Source organism: Periophthalmus magnuspinnatus, chromosome 16 (assembly GCF_009829125.3).
Source record: "Periophthalmus magnuspinnatus isolate fPerMag1 chromosome 16, fPerMag1.2.pri, whole genome shotgun sequence".
Taxonomy (NCBI): Eukaryota; Metazoa; Chordata; class Actinopteri; order Gobiiformes; family Gobiidae; genus Periophthalmus; species Periophthalmus magnuspinnatus.
In genome coordinates, this window is record NC_047141.1 from 680506 (window position 1) to 696934 (window position 16429).

Consider the following 16429-nt stretch of genomic DNA (forward strand, 5'->3'; position numbering starts at 1 on the left):
CCTCTGGGTTTCCTCCATCGGACCCTCTCAGTGTCCGCTCTTCGGTCCTCCTCTCCCGGTAACATTAAGCGGAGCGCCCGTCCCGCTCCTCCAGCTCACTCCGGCTTTACGCACTTTATCCCCAAACTTTGTGAACTTCTCTCCCTCGTGAATCCAGTCCTCTCCATCCCCGGGTCTCCTCGCTCTTCCACACCGCTCCGGACTTCACTTTTGGGGCCAGTCCGGTCTGGTTCCGCGGCTCTTTTGGAGGTCTTCAGGGATGGGCTGGAGGGCCGTGCTCCTGGTGACGGCGCTGGTGTCGGGGCTGAGGGTCCACGGGATAACGGATGGAGCTGACGTCCAAGGTAAACTAGTCAGACTAGTATTCATAGTCTGTTTTATAACTTCTCACTAAAAGTTGGCAGCGGTTCGGTTCAGTGAGTTTCCGCCGTTACCGTCAGTGGGTCACGTGACTTACTGGTTTCACGGGGATTTGTCTGAACTCTCACCACAAGACAAATGATTGTCTCATCCTGTAACTGAACCAGCTCACTTCAAAGGTGCATCTCAGCTCAACAGGGAATGTTAGTGTTCATATGGACCTGAACCAGTTTAGTCCAGGCTTAGACCCGGTTTAGTCATGGCCCAGACACGGTTCAGTCCCCAGTCCGGTTTAGTCCTGGTTTATACTCAGTTTTGCTCAGGTTTCAGAACGTGGAGCTGCGCAGAGGGGGCTGCGGTGACCGCTACTTTCCACTCGGCAGTAAAGGTTTCACTGCTGCGGAGGAATGGGGCTCCTCTGGAGAATGCACGTGCGTGCGAGGGGTGTGCGCGCATGCATCATGTGTGTTCCGCGCGTGCGAGTGTTTATGTTGCTCGTTACCATGGAAACGCTCATACACAGAAGGAGGAAGTTCAAAAACATGTTACACTTTCACCGCAGACCAGGTTTAGAACCAGGACTAACCCTGGACCAGGTTTAGGACCAGGACTAAGCCTGGGCCAGGTTTAGATCCAGGACTAACTCTGAACGAGGTATAGGACCAGGACTAATCTTGGACCAGGTTTAGGACCAGGACTAACCCTGGACCTGGTTTAGGACCAGGACTAAACCTAGCTTAGACACAGGATCAGTTGGCTGGCAGAGACAGAACCCTGGTATGTTGGTTTTCAGGTTAGAGTACACAATTCTTCAATACTTTACAAAGACGTATGATTTTGCATTTCCCAGGTGAGTTTTCAAACACATCAGGCCAAACACAGCCCACATTCAGAGTCTGACTTGATAGAGTGGGGTTTGTGGTTTGCAAACTGCAGAGTCCTGCTCCTGGTCCCACAGCTGATGGCCTTTAAGCGTGTGATTTTTTTTTCCTAGTTCCTAGTGTTTCACTTTAGATCTGGTTCAGAACTGGTTTAGTTCTGGTTCAGCCAAACAGGGCCAGACCTGGTCCGGAGTGTTAAAAGAATACCGTAGTTTCCCCGTGATTCCATTTGCGTGTCCAAACGTGGTTCACAATATTAAAGTAATCAATTTAGTCCTGGTCTAGTCCTGGTCTAGTCCTGGTCTAGTCCTGGTCTAGTCCTGGTCTAGTCCTGGTCTAGTCCTGGTCTAAGTCCTGGTCTAGTTCCGGTCTAGTTCCGGTCTAGTTCCGGTCTAGTTCCGGTCTAGTTCCGGTCTAGTCCTGGTCTAGTCCTGGTTTCGATCTGGTTCAGACCTAGTTCTTTCTCTTACAGTGATTGATGTCCTGGCGCTGCAGGAGGCAGGGCAGATGGCAGCGGCGGTGGAGAAGTTGTGGGCAGGGCTGAGCACGCTCAGTGACGTCTACCTCGTGTCGACGCTGAAGCTGCCTCCAAAACTGGGAGGAGTTTTGTTCGGACTCTACAACAAACAGGACCACAGCAAGATCCTGGAGGTGGCACTCATGGGCAAGATCAGCAAAGGTACCACCTGATTATATGAAAGAGTCCTGCTTTAGACCTGGTTTAGACCTGGTTTAGACCTGGTTTAGATCTGGTTTAGATCTGGTTTAGATCTGTTCTGGCTTCTCTCCTCAGTCCTGGTTTACTCCTAGTTAAGTCCTGGTTCAAACCTGGTTTAGTCCTGGTTTATTTCTGGTTCAGTCCTGCTTTAGTTCTAGTTCAGTCCTGGTTCAGTTCTGCTTTAGTCCAGGTTCAGTCCTGGTTCAGTCCTGGTTTAGTCTTGGTTTAGTCCTGGTTTAGTCCTGGTTTAGTCTTTTTTCACACCTGCTTTAGTCCTGCTCTTCGCTCCTCAGTGCTGGTGAGATACATTCGTGCTGACGGTCGGCTGCACACTCTGAACCTCCAGAACGCGCCGCTGGCTGATGGGCGAAGCCATAGCCTGGTGCTGCGGTTGGGTGGACTGCGGCGCCAGAGCCTCAGCGCCGAGCTCTATGTCGACTGCCGATTGGCCGATTCTGCCGCATCACTTCCTGCTCTGGGAAACCTGCCTGAAGACAGCAACATGGTGGACGTCAGGCACGGACAGAAGACATATGCACGAGTCCAGGTAAAACCATTCTCAACCAGCTTTGAACCAGGACTAAACCAGGACTGAATCAGGACTAAACCAGGACAAAGCAGGATTAAACCAGGACAAAGCAGGATTAAACCAGGACTAAACCAAACTAAACCAGGTCTAAACCAAGACTAAACAAGGGCAAAGCAAGACTAAACAAGGACTAAATCAAAACAAAATTACCTCTGAACCAGGACTAAACCAGGGCCAAACCAGGACTAAACCAGGACAAAGCAGGACTAAACCAGGACCAAACTAGGACTATACACAATTAAACCAAGATCTAAACCACGACTATCCAGCACTATACCAAGACTACAACAGAACTAAACCAGGAATACAGAAGTTATCTTTTTGAAGACTAGTAAAGTTTTGTTGCATAAAATTTTCTCTTGTTTTCCAGGGCTCGGTGCAGTTCCTGAGCCTTGTGCTTGGGGGCAGTGTGGCTAAAGCCGGCGCTCTGGCTGATTGTCCGTTTCAGGATTCGACGAACGGCGTCAGTGGCGACGTCAGTGGCATCCTTGGTAAGTGATAATGCCCCCTGCTGGTGCACGATACCTTGATCAGACTGGCTCTGATTTCAAACTGTAACTCTGACCTTTGACCTTAGCAGACATTGGTTTTGTCATTTTTTCCCCCAATGCAGTTCTGCCAAGAACTGATTAGCTAACCTGTCCTTATGCTCTAACCATAACTGTTCCTAAGCTTAAGAGGAGTATTTTACTTCCACGTGGTATTAAAGGGGGTATTTTACTTCTATGGGCTATTAAAGAGGGGGTATTTTACTTCTATGGGGTATTAAAGAAAGGGGGTAATTTACTTTACTTACTTCATTTGACCACACTCACTTAGTCCACTTCATTACACAGTCAATGATGCCATCATAAAGAAACTGTGGTTTAGGAGCACTTAGAGGCAAAAGTGGTTAGGACAAAATAAGGTCAGAGCCTAAATTAGGGCTAAAACAGGTCTAAAAAATTATAAACGTAGAAGACAGAATCAAATACTCAGCCCCGGTGTGCTCCACATGTACATGTCCCACAAACGCCTAAACTCTGGTTTAGACAAACTGTTTTTCTTCCTGTTTCCTGTCAGGTGACCATCTGAAGGCTCTGATTGGTCAGCTCATCATCTTTAACCAGGTGCTGGGAGAGCTTAGACAAGACATCCGGGAACAGGTGAGAAAAAGACAGAGAGAGACAGGTGAGGAGGAGAGGGGGAGAGACAGGACATCTGAGAGCAGGTGAGAGGGAATGAGAGACAGGTGACAGCAGACCAAATCTTGTTTTTGTTTCAGGTGAAAGAAATGTCTTTGATTCGAAACACCATCTTGGAGTGTCAGGTTTGTGGTGAGTCTGAACCAGGACTAATCCAGGACTAGACCAGGACTCAATCAGGACTAAACCAAAACAAAACCAAGGCTAAAACAGGACTAAACCAGGTTTAAACCAGGTCTAACTGTGTTCTCTCTCTATCACAGGGTTCCATGAGCCACGCTCGCGATGCTCTCCTAACCCCTGCTTTAAGGGCGTGGCCTGTGTGGAGAGCCTACAGTTCCCAGGATTCACCTGTGGTCCATGTCCACCCGGGTTTGAAGGCAATGGGACGCACTGTGAGGATGTGGACGAGGTCTGGGAGCACATCGAAACTCTTTTAACCCTTTGTCTCTCCTGATCTCAACCGGTTCTCTCGTCTGGTCTCTGGTCTCTGTTTGGTCTCTGGTCTCTGGTCTGGTCTCCGGTCTCTGGTCTCCGGTCTCCGGTCTCCGGTCTCCGGTCTCCGGTCTCCGGTCTCCGGTCTCTGGTCTCCGGTCTCTGTTCTCTGTTCTCCAGTCTCTGTCTCTGGTTTCTGGGCTGGTCTCTACTCTCCGGTCTCTGGTCTCTGATCTCTGGTCTCTGGTCTCTTGTCTCTGGTCTCTGGTCTCCAATCTCCGATCTCCGGTCTCCGTCTCGGCCTGTGGTCTTTAGTCTGGTCTTAAGTCTGATCTCTGGTCTTTAGTCTGGTCTTAAGTCTGATCTCTGGTCTTTAGTCTGGTCTTAAGTCTGATCTCTGGTCTTTAGTCTGGTCTTAAGTCTGGTCTCTGGTCTGGACTCCGGTCTGTGGTCTGGTCTTTTGTCTACGGTCTCTAGTCTCTGGTCTATGGGCTCTGGTCTCTGGTCTCTGTTCTCTGGTCTTTGGTCTGGTCTCTGGTCTGATCTCTAGTCTGGTCTCTGGTCTGGTCTCTGGTCTCTACTATCTGGTCTCTGGTCTTCAGTCTCCGGTCCCCGGTCCCCGGTCTCCGGCCTCTGCGCTGGTCTCTGGTCTCCGGTCCTCGGTCTCCGGTCTCTGGTCATTGGTCTCTGGTCTAGTCTCTGGTCTCTGGTATTATTTCTGGTCTCCGGTCTGTGGTCTGCTCTCTCGTCTGCTCTGGTCTCTGGTCTGGTCTCTGGTCTTTAGTCTGGTCTTAAGTCTGATCTCTGGCCTTTAGTCTGGTCTTAAGTCTGGTCTCTGGTCTGGTCTCCGGTCTGTGGTCTGGTCTTTGGTCTCCGGTCTCTAGTCTCCGGTCTCTAGTCTCTGGTCTTTAGTCTCTGGTCTCTAGACTCTGGTCTTATGTCTCCGGTCTCTGGTCTTTGATCTCTGGTCTCCAGTCTTTGGTCTCTGGTCTATGGTCTCTGGTCTATGGTCTCTGGTCTCTGGTCTCTGGTCTCTGGTCTATGGTCTCTAGTCTCTGGTCTCTGGTCTTTGGTCTGGTCTCTGGTCTGATCTCTAGTCTGGTCTCTGGTCTGGTCTCTGTTCTCTAGTATCTGGTCTCTGGTCTCCGGGCTTCGGTCTCTGGTCTCTGGCCTTTGGTTTCTGGCCTTTGGTCTCTGGTCTCTGGTTATTGGTCTGCTGTCTGGTCTCTGGTTTCTAGTCTCTGGTCCGGTCTCTGGTCTCTTCTCTGGTCTCTGGTTTCTGGTCTCTGGTCTCCAGTCTCTGGTCTGGTCTCTGGTCTTTGGTCTGGTCTCTGGTCTGCTCTCTGGTCCGTCCATCCATCCATCCATCCATCCATTTTCTTCCGCTTATCCGGGGCCAGGTCGCGGGGGCAGCAGTCTAAGCAGGGACTCCCAGACTTCCCTCACCCTGGACACATCCTCCAGCTCCTCCGGTGGGACCCCAAGGTGTTCCCAGGCCAGCCGAGAGACATAGTCCCTCCAGCGTGTCCTGGGTCTTCCCCGGGCCTCCTCCCGGTGGGACATGCCCAGAACACCTCCCTAGGGAGGCGTCAAGGAGGCATCCTGAGCAGATGCCCGAGCCACCTCAACTGGTTCTTCTCGATGTGCAGGAGCAGCGGCTCTACTCCAAGCTCCTCCCGTGTGACCGAGCTCCTCACCCTATCCCTAAGGGTGCACCTGGCCACCCTACGGAGGAAACCCATTTCAGCTACTTGTATCCACGACCTTGTCCTTTCAGTCATTACCCAAAGCTCATGACCATAGGTGAGGGTAGGAACGTAGATTGACCGGTAAATCGAGAGCTTTGCCTTTGGACTCAGCTCCTTCTTTACCACAATGGACCGATACAGCGACCGCATCACTGCAAACGCTGCACGGATCCGCCTGTCAATCTCACGCTCCATCCTTCCCTCACTCGTGAACAAGACCCCGAGATAATTGAACTCCTCCACTTGAGGCAGAGACTCACCACCTACCCGGAGAGGGCAAGTCACCTTTTTCCGGTCGAGAACCATGGCCTCGGATTTGGAGGAGTTGATTCTCAGCCCAGCCGCTTCACACTCAGCTGCAAACCACCCCAGTGCCTGCTGCAGGTTCTGGCTCGAAGAAGCCATCAGGACAACATCATCTGCAAACAGCAGAGATGAAATCCTGTGGTTCCCAAACCAGACCTCCGGCCCCTGGCTGCGCCTAGAAATTCTGTCCATAACATAATGAACAGAACCGGTAACAAAGGGCAGCCCTGGCGGAGCCCAACATGCACCGGGAACAGGTCTGACTTACTGCCGGCAATGCGAACACAGCTCCCGCTCCGGTCATACAGGGACCGGACAGCCCTTAGCAAAGAGCCCCGGACCCCATACTCCCAGAGCACCCCCCAAAGGACACCACGAGGGACACGGTCGAATGCCTTCTCCAGATCAGATCCACAAAACACATGTGGACTGGTTAGACAAACTCCCATGAACCCTCAGGGACCCGATGGAGAGTATAGAGCTGGTCCAGTGTTCCGCGACCAGGACGAAAACCACACTGCTCCTCCTGAATCCGAGGTTCGACTATCGGTCGGATTCTCCTCTCCAGTACCCTGGAATAGACCTTACCGGGAAGGCTGAGGAGTGTGATTCCCCTGTAATTGGAACACACCCTCTGGTCCCCCTTCTTATACAGAGGGACCACCACCCCGGTCTGCCATTCCACAGGTACTGTCCCCGACTGCCACGCGATGTTGCAGAGACGTGTCAGCCAAGACAGCCCCACAACATCCAGAGACTTGAGGTACTCGGGATGGATCTCATCCACCCCCGGAGCCTTGTCACCGAGGAGCTTGCCAACCACCTCGGTGACTTCAGCCAGGGTGATGGACGAGCCCGCCTCCGGGTCCCCAGTTTCTGCTTCCTCCTCGGAAGACGTGACAGTGGGATTGAGGAGATCCTCAAAGTATTCCTTCCACCGCCCGACAACATCCCCAGTCGAGGTCAGCAGCTCTCCACCCGCACTGTAAACAGTGTTGGTGAAGCACTGCTTCCCCCTCCTGAGGCATCAGACGGTTTGCCAGAATCTCTTTGAGGCCGTCCAATAGTCCTCCTCCATGGCCTCCCCGAACTCCTCCCAACCCCGAGTTTTTGCCTCTGTGACTGCCCGAGCCGCGGCCCGCTTGGCCCACCGGTACTCGTCAGCTGCCTCAGGAGTCCCACGAGCCAACAAGGCTCGATAGGACTCCTTCTTCAGCCTGACGACATCCCTTACTTCCGGTGGATAAAGAAGATGGCACAGTTTCAACCACCACAGAACCTGAGTTTGCATGGCAACCTAGCAGAAAATTGGAGAAACTGGATTCAGCGCTTCGAACTTTTCTGCACGGCTAGTGGCATTGCTGAAAAATCTGAAAAAGTGCAATGCGCGACTTTTCTGCACGTTGCCGGAGAAGAGGCAATAAAAGTAAGCAACACGTTTCACTTCGCAGAGGATGAAGAAGACAAAATCGCCGTTCTAAAAAAGAAGTTTCAAGAATATTGTGAGCCACGAAAAAACTTGCCTTACATACGACACATGTTCTTCACCAGAGCACAAAAACAAGGTGAGAGTATAGATACATATGTCACTGATTTAAAGAATTTGGATGGTGTTGTCAACATTATCGATGACTTACTGGTGTGGGGAGACTCTAAACAAGAGCATGATCAAAGACTGAAAAAACTGTTGGACAGAGCAAGAGAATATAATCTGAAACTCAACAAAAACAAGTGTTTCATTAGGACAAATGAGATCAAGTACATTGGACATACACTCACCGACCATGGTTTAAAACCAGATGAAGAAAAGGTGAGAGCGGTGACACAGCTACCTCCTCCACAGGACAAACAAGAGCTGTTAAGATTCTTGGGTATGATTCAGTATCTTGCCAAGTTCATACCAAACTTGGCAGATATCAGTGCACCCCTGAGAAAGCTGCTTGAAGGAAATGTGGAGTGGCACTGGGAGAAACAACAACGAGAACGTTTTGAACAACTAAAACAGCTTGTCACCAACGCTCCTACACTCAAATACTACGACGTCAATAAACCTGTCACTCTTTCGGTAGATGCGAGTTCTGAAGGAATAGGAGCAGTCTTACTTCAGGATGGACAACCTGTGGCATACGGATCAAGAGCGCTCACTGACTGTCAGCGAAGGTATGCTCAGATTGAAAAGGAGCTACTTGCTATTGTTTATGGCTGTGAAAAGTTCCATCAGTTTGTTTATGGGAAAGATATTCAAGTGGAAAGTGACCACAAGCCGCTGGAGAGCATTTACAAAAAGTCGCTTCACCAGGCTCCTATGAGGCTACAAAGAATGCTTCTGAGGCTTCAGAGGTACAGCTTAAAGGTAATGTACAAACCTGGTAAAGAACTTTACATAGCAGACACACTGAGTAGAGCTTTTCTCAGAGAACAAAAAGAAGATCTACTGGGAAAAGAGTTGGACGTAAATTTGGTCACACAGCAGTTACCAATGTCCAAGGAAAAACTACTCAAGTTTCAAAAAGCTACTGCGGAAGACAGAGAAATGCAGTTATTAAAGGACATGACACTGAAAGGTTGGCCAAATGAAAGGCGTACTGTACCAAAAGACATTTTGCCATACTGGACATTTAGAGATGAAATCACATACACCTCGGGACTGATGTTTAAAGCTGCTAAGATTATTGTCCCTGTGCAGCTAAGACAAGACATGCTGGAGAAAATACATGAGTCACACTTAGGAGTGGTCAAGTGTAAAGAGAGAGCCAGAGACATTTTGTATTGGCCGAACATGTCAGCGCACATTGAGCAAACGGTGTTAAAGTGTGCAGTGTGCAACCAACACAGAAAGAGTAATCCAAGAGAACCTCTTCTTTCACATCCACTACCCAACAGGCCATGGGCGAAAGTAGGCACTGATCTCTTTCACTACAATGGATCTGAGTTTCTTCTGTGTGTGGACTATTTCTCAAAGTTTCCAGAGCTCATGAAACTGAAGGACACTACTAGCCACAGTGTCATACTGGCTATCAAGTCAATGTTTGCCAGGCATGGTATACCTGATGTACTAATATCAGATAATGGTCTTCAGTATGCCAGTGATGAATTCAAAGTATTTGCAGAAAGCTGGGAGTTCAGACACGTCATGTCCAGTCCCGCACATGCTCAGTCCAATGGACAGGCTGAAAGAACTGTACAGACTATAAAAAGTCTACTGAAGAAAACCGAGTGCTGCAAAGGTGACCCCTACATTTCACTTTTGGAGTACCGGAATACACCTTTGGAGAATGTAGGACTATCCCCTGCACAATTACTTATGGGACGCCGGCTAAAAGGAAAACTGCCAACATCTACATCACTGCTTACTCCAGATGGATTGGACAAGGTTCATCAGCATTTGAAAGAAAGGCAACTAAAGCAAAAGCTGTACTTTGACAGACAAACAAGGTCACTGCCTGATTTGCAAGATGGGGAGAATGTTCGGATGCAATGAGGAGAGTCATGGCAGCCGGCTGTGGTTCTGCATAAACACGAGCAGCCACGTTCATATTTGGTTCATACACCTGATGGTAGAGTGTACAGGAGGAACAGGAAACACCTACGCAAAACAGAGGAGGAAACCTTCAGAGCAGATGGACAGTACACTCAAATGCAAACAAGTGATTCAGAGACTTTTCAAACAGGGCCACCTGATCATGTTACTGATTCACATGATACACAGACTGTTCATCCTACCTCTGATGCAATAACATACAAAACCAGATCTGGTAGAGAAGTAAAACCACCTGCTAGATACAGAGAATAATGAACTGTAAAATTGTGTTTTGGTAAAGACAAGTTCAGTTAAATATTTATTGCAAACAGCAGTTGTAAGTTATCCAACATGTTATCTGAAAGAAATATAAGAGATGTTTGCACTTTGATTCAAATGTAATTTTGAAATGTGGCATTACTGTGACAGTTAAAATGTACAGTTTAAAATAGTTAAAAAGGGGGATGTGATGTATTGAAGTTAGAACAGACAGGCACCCGTAGACAGGAAGACACGTGTGTATAGGAGCGGGAGTTGTGTGACATGCTCGGGGGACCACAAGAATAAAAACCTGTTCTCAAAATGATCACTCGTCAAGCCTCCTGAGTCTTGAACATAACATCCCCCAGGAGAACAACGGAGTCCCTGGTTGGTGCACTGTCTAGTACTCCTCCAAGGGACTCTAAGAAGGCCGGGTACTCTGCACTGCTGTTTGGCCCGTAGGCCGACACAACAGTGAGAGACCTGTCCCCGGCCCAAAGGCGCAGGGACACGACCCTCTCGTTCACCGGGGTGAAATCCAACACATGGCGGCTGAGCTGTGGGGCAATGAGCAAGCCCACACCAGCTCGCCGCTGTTCCCCGCGGGCAATGCCAGAAAAATGGAGAGTCCAACCCCTCTCAAGGAGTTGGGTTCCAGAGCCCAAGCTCCCGCAGGTGGTGGGTCCACTGGAGGACAGCCCCACTCGTTCCTTCGGGCTGGGCCTGGCTAGGCCCGGTGGGGAAAGGCCCGGCCACCAGGCGCTGGCTGCCCAGCACCCACCCAGGCCTGGCTCCAGGGTGGGGCCCCGGTAACGCCAGTCCGGGCGACGTAACTGGCCTTGCTGTCTCTTTCCTCATGTTAGGCTTCTGAACCGATCTTAGTCTGTCCCGTCTCCCTGGACCTGTTTGCCATGGATGACCCTACCAGGGGCATGAAGCCCCCGACAACATAGCTCCCAGGATCATTTGGGTGCTCAAACCCCTCCACCACGTTAAGGTGGCGGTTCGGGAAGGGGCTCTCTCTGGTCTGGTCTGGTCTTAAGTCTGGTCTCTGGTCTTAAGTCTGGTCTCTGGTCTGTGGTCTCTGGTCTTTGGCCTCTGGTGTGGTCTCTGGTCCGATCTCTGGTCTTTGCTCTGGTCTCTGGTCTGGTCTCTGGTCTTTGGTCTGGTCTTAAGTCTGGTCTCTGGTCTTTGGTCCAGTCTCTGGTCTCTGGTCCGGTCTCTTGTTTCTGGTCTTTGGTCTCTTCTCTGGTCTCTGGTTTCTGGTCTCCGGTCTCCGGTCTCCGGTCTCCAGTCTCTAGTCTGGTCTCTGGTCTTTGGTCTGGTCTCTGGTCTCCTTTGGACCTGGTTTGGTCTTTAAGATAAGATAAAATAAGAAAACGTTTATTTTATGTCACACACTGGGGAAATTCCAGTTGCAGGACCGTTCAAGAACAGAAATAGGCACTGAAAAATCAAGATAAGAAAATATTAGAAAATAAACTTAAACAAATAAAATGAAGGGTTGCAGCAGTGTTGTGTAGAGTGTTTCTGACTGTGATTATGAACAGTGCAAGAGCAGGACAAACAGCTTTCAAAGTGCCTTCAGTGTGTTATACAGGTGTCATCCATATTCTGTTAGAGTACTTCACTGGTCTAACGCTCTCTCTCCTCAGTGCTCCGTGTGGCCGTGTCATGACCCTGCCCTCTGCCTAAACACGGTGGGAGGGTTCTCGTGTTTGCCGTGCCCTGCTGGCCTGTGGGGGGCGCCAGTGAGCGGCACTGGCCTCAGCTTTGCCAAGACCCACAGACAGGTAATAAAAAAGTCCAGACCTGTTATGAGCCGGGACAGGACCATAGGCTATATATACAGTTTAAACCAGATATAAACCACACATATTTTTTTTCACTGTTTGACATGAAATCAGACTAAACTTTTCCTGTTGTGGCCGTTTAAGATTACCAAAATTACTTCTATTTACTATTTGTTATTTGATATGGCTTCATCAAGCCAGGACCTGCAGCACGTACTGGGGCAGTTTGCAGCCGAGTGTGAAGCGGCATGAGGTGAGAATCAGCTCCTTTAAATCCAAGGTCAAGGTTCTCAACCGGAAAAAGGTGGCTAGCCCTCTCCGGGTGGGTGGTGAGTCCCTGCCTCTAGTGGAGGACTTCAAGTATCTTAGGGTCTTGTTCACGAGTGAGGAAAGAGTGGAGAGTGAGAATGACAGGCGGATCGGTGCAGCATCGGCAGTGATGTGGTCACTGTATCGAACTGATGTAGTAAAAAAAGGAGCTGAACCGATAGGCAAAACTCTAGATTTACTGTTCAGTCTGCCTCCCTACCCTCACCTATAGTCATGATCTCTGGGTAATGATTGAAAGGACAGGGTTGCGGATACAAGCGGCCGAAAGGGTGGCCGGGCACACCTTTAGGGATAGGATGAGGAGCTCGGTCATGCAGGAGGAGCTCGGACTAGAGCTGCTACTCCTCGGATTAGAGCCAGCTGAGGTGGCTCGGGCATCTGTTCAGGACTCCGCCCTAGGGAGGTGTTCCGGGCATGTCCCACTGGGAGGAGGCCCTGTGGAAGACCCAGGACGCGCTGGAGGGACTATGTCTCTCGGCTGGCCTGGGAACGCCTTGGGGTCCCACCGGAGGCGCTGGAGGACAAATCTGGGGTGAGGGACGTCTGGAAGTTCCTGCTTAGACTGCTGCCCCTGCGACTCTAAATGCTAGAATAATGAGAGGATTTTTTAGACAATTTTTCATTACTTTCTTCAAAGTCAGATGTTTAAATACATTTTATTAGTATTTGGTACCATTGTCTTTAAACTGTATGACTTGGGTCAAATGTTCTTGCCAACTACAGCAGGAATTTTCGCCCATTCCTCCTGACAGAATTGGTGTAACTTTTTGGTGTGTCTTCAAGTACATCCACAGGTGTGTCTCATATTAACTCAAATGTTGTGAATAAACCAGAAGCTCCCAAAGACATGCCATCATCATCTGGGTTTTCCCATATTGTTTAAAGGTATAGTAATCTTCTGTCATTATTCTTTCATTTAGCAAATAGAAATAATTTTGGTAATCCTAATTGACCTAAAACAGCAAAGGTTTAGTCTGATTTCATGTCAGACAGTGAGGAAAAAAGTGTATGTGTCTATGTAAACGTTTAGTTTCAACTGTGTAAATGGATATAGGTGTCGTAACGGGTGAGTGTAGCGGACCAAAGGATGCAGACTCGGGGGATATTTACAGGATTTATTGTAGAAAATAGGACAATGTACAACCAGTGGGTGATCCGGAGGTGAGCAGGTGAGCAGGTGAGCAGGAACACAGGACACAGGAACAGACCACATGAAGGGACGACAGGACGACAGGCAGACCAGACGGGCGTAGGGCAGAGCAGGCAGGAGACATCCAGGACCGGAGCACGACAAGAACACAAGGGCGACAGGAATGCAGGCAGGAAAGACGTGACACGACAGGGTGAAGTGAACATGACAATGATCCCGCGCTGAGTCTCCTCTCCCAGCTCCTTTTATGCCCAGCAGGCAGGTTGATGCACTGATGGGCTGCAGGTGCGCGCGGGAGGAGCCAGGAGCCCAGCCCAGATCTGGCAGGTGAGGGAGGGAAGGAGCACGCAGGGAGGAAAACCAGGAGTGGACACTGCGGATCATGACAATAGGAAGCCTGCTAGCCATCACGTTCCAAATACGAAGTAAGCGCAGGCGCGCTTATGATTCCGTCGACTCTGGCACCAGTTCATTTTACATTGAAAATACGTGGCCCCTCTCTCTGTAATTGCTGCTGTCAGCCTCGTCATTTTGGTCTTAAAATGTTCATATTAACCAGCGCTACATGATTCTGGGGTTTCACTATTTTGTCCCTAAATCAGCCTCGCTGCTGATTAGCTCTTTGATTGCTACGATACTCACAGCCGGAAATTCCAAACATGGTCAAACTTCAAATACGTTGTTATAACTGCTAGCTTCTATGAGCTTCATTTGGAGCTGAACGCTATGGGTGACGTCACGTTCCCTCAATCAACTTCTGTTATACAGTCTGTGGTCAGCACCTAACTGGAATCTTCTCCAGGTCTGTGCCTGGTTCTGGCCAGTTCGCAGACCTAACCCTGCACAGCCAGATAGATTCTCTGGTATTTGTGAGTTACAAACTCAGGAGAAACCATCTTGGATCCTGAGATGGGGCCCAGCCGTTAGTTGGCACATCAGTAACAGAAAAGCATTGACATTTGGGCCGAGTCAAAGGCGAAGCACACAAACAAGTCTTTTTTTTTTTTTACATTTTACAATTATTTAAAGGGACATTTAATGCACACAATGTTAATATGCTAGAATTAGCCCAATGCTACTTCTATCTGTAGTCCTTCAGGAGTCACATCTGGCACTGTACACACATTCAGTAAGAAACAACCAGTAAACACATTACAACATTAGAGTTCACTTCAGTGGTTCCTCTTGAGCTGGGCAGTGCACACAGGCCAACCTGTGCCTATTTCCACAGAAACACAGACTGAAGCACTTTGCTTTTGTGGAGGATATTTTGGCTTGTTCTGCTGATGTGATGCTTCAACCAATCACATTCAAGTATTCATCAGGACCTTTTCCTGATCGCTGTCAGTGAGAAACTTTCTAGATCCTGGTCCTGGTCTGGTTATCATCTTGGTCTGGTCCTAGTCCTGGTCTGGTTATGATCCTGATCCTGGTCTCTGTTTCAGGAGTGCTCTGACATCGATGAATGTGTGGACCTGCCTGACGCCTGTACTCCCAACTCTGTGTGCATCAACACTGTGGTCAGTACAAATACTACAGCTACTACTACTACTGTTACCACTGATACTACTGATACTAATACTGCTACTGATGCTACTACTGCTACTACTGCTACTACTGCTACTACTACTACTACCAGTACTACTCATACAACAGCTACTACTACTACTGCTACTACTACTGTTACCACTGATACTACTGCTACTAATACTGCTACTGATGCTGCTACTATGACTGCTACTACTGCTACTACTGCTACTACTGCTACTACTACTACTACTACCAGTACTACTCATACAACAGCTACTACTACTACTACTACTACTACTACTACTACTACTGCTAATACTGATACAGCTGCTACCACTACTACTACTACTACTACTACTCCTCCTACTACTACTACTACTACCAGTACTACTGATACTACAGCTGCTACTACTACTACTAGTACTGCTACTACTACTTTTACTACTTCTAATACTACGACTACTACTACTCTTACTACAGCTACTACTACTACTGCTACTACTGCTACTGATACCACAGCTACTACTACTACTACTACTACAACAACAACAACTATTACTGCTGCTACTGCTACTACTACTACTGCTACTGCTGCTACTGCTACTACTACTACTACTATTACTACTACTGCTACGACTGATACTACTGCTACTACTGCTACTACTGCCACTACTTCTGCTAATAGTCTAGTCACTAATAGAAATGATCAGGTTCAACATTTGTGCATTTATCTTTTGGGTGTTCCCTATAAGAATATCATGTAATCAATTGAGACATCACATATTCTGTAAGAATGTTCGTTTCTGGTCTAAGCGTCAAAGAGGACCAAGAGACTGAAATATAAAGTCAGAAGAGTTTATTGAGTTCTGCATGACGTCACACATTAAGAAATTTTAAGCAAAGTTGAACAAGGTGAGTGTTTTATAACCCTCTCAGAGTGGAGGTCAGACAATTCAATTCAATTCGGTTCAATTTACTTAAGGCCCAAAATCACAGCATTAGGGCTGCCTCTTAGGGCTGAATAAATTTTACCAACAGAAAGTTAAAGAATCTCAACAATGAAAGAGAAAGAGGCAAGCAAATGAATCACCAGAAAACAGGCAAATAGAGAACTGTCCCAGAACATCCCGTTCTTAAACCCTCCTTCTTGGGAAAGAGAAAAACTAAAAAAACTAAAAAAAACTGTGGGGAAAATGAGAAACCTCGAGGAGAACCACAGTGAAGGAGAGATCCACTCCTATGGATAGACAGCAGCAGATGTGTCCAGGACTAATGTGCATCCATTTGCAGATAGAGTTCAAGTCTGAAGGGCCAGAGCCACTCAACTAAGGGAGAGAGAGGGGCCCACCCACAGCAGAGCCACCCCAGTCAGACACCGGGTCATCCAGCCAAGCGAGGGAAGGGGGGGTCCGGGTCCACAGAACAGGATCAGGGCACACGAGGGGCATCTAGTGTCCGACCATCACCAGGTGGTCAGTGCCCAGGAATCTGAAACAGTTCCCTGCCTCACTCCCCAGATGGGCCTCTTAAAAATGGGCAGGTACAATTCTTAGTGAGAGGGGCTACAGATAAGAAAAGCCTTAACCAAAATGACCAGAACATAGCTGTTATCTTCCCTTATTGT

The 16429-nt window shown here is 48.7% G+C and overlaps 1 protein-coding gene across 1 annotated transcript in view; it reads left to right on the top strand.

The window, feature by feature from the left end:
- thbs3a (thrombospondin 3a) overlaps positions 1–16429 on the top strand; it is a 33571-nt gene continuing 17142 nt past the window's right edge. Inside the window, exons 1-9 of the mRNA XM_033981338.2 lie at positions 1–344; positions 1714–1920; positions 2253–2506; positions 2919–3039; positions 3611–3693; positions 3813–3864; positions 3996–4144; positions 11658–11795; positions 14721–14795. Coding sequence (XP_033837229.1) covers positions 260–344; positions 1714–1920; positions 2253–2506; positions 2919–3039; positions 3611–3693; positions 3813–3864; positions 3996–4144; positions 11658–11795; positions 14721–14795 — 1164 coding nt within the window. The 5' untranslated portion in view covers positions 1–259. The remainder of the gene's footprint in view (positions 345–1713; positions 1921–2252; positions 2507–2918; positions 3040–3610; positions 3694–3812; positions 3865–3995; positions 4145–11657; positions 11796–14720; positions 14796–16429) is intronic.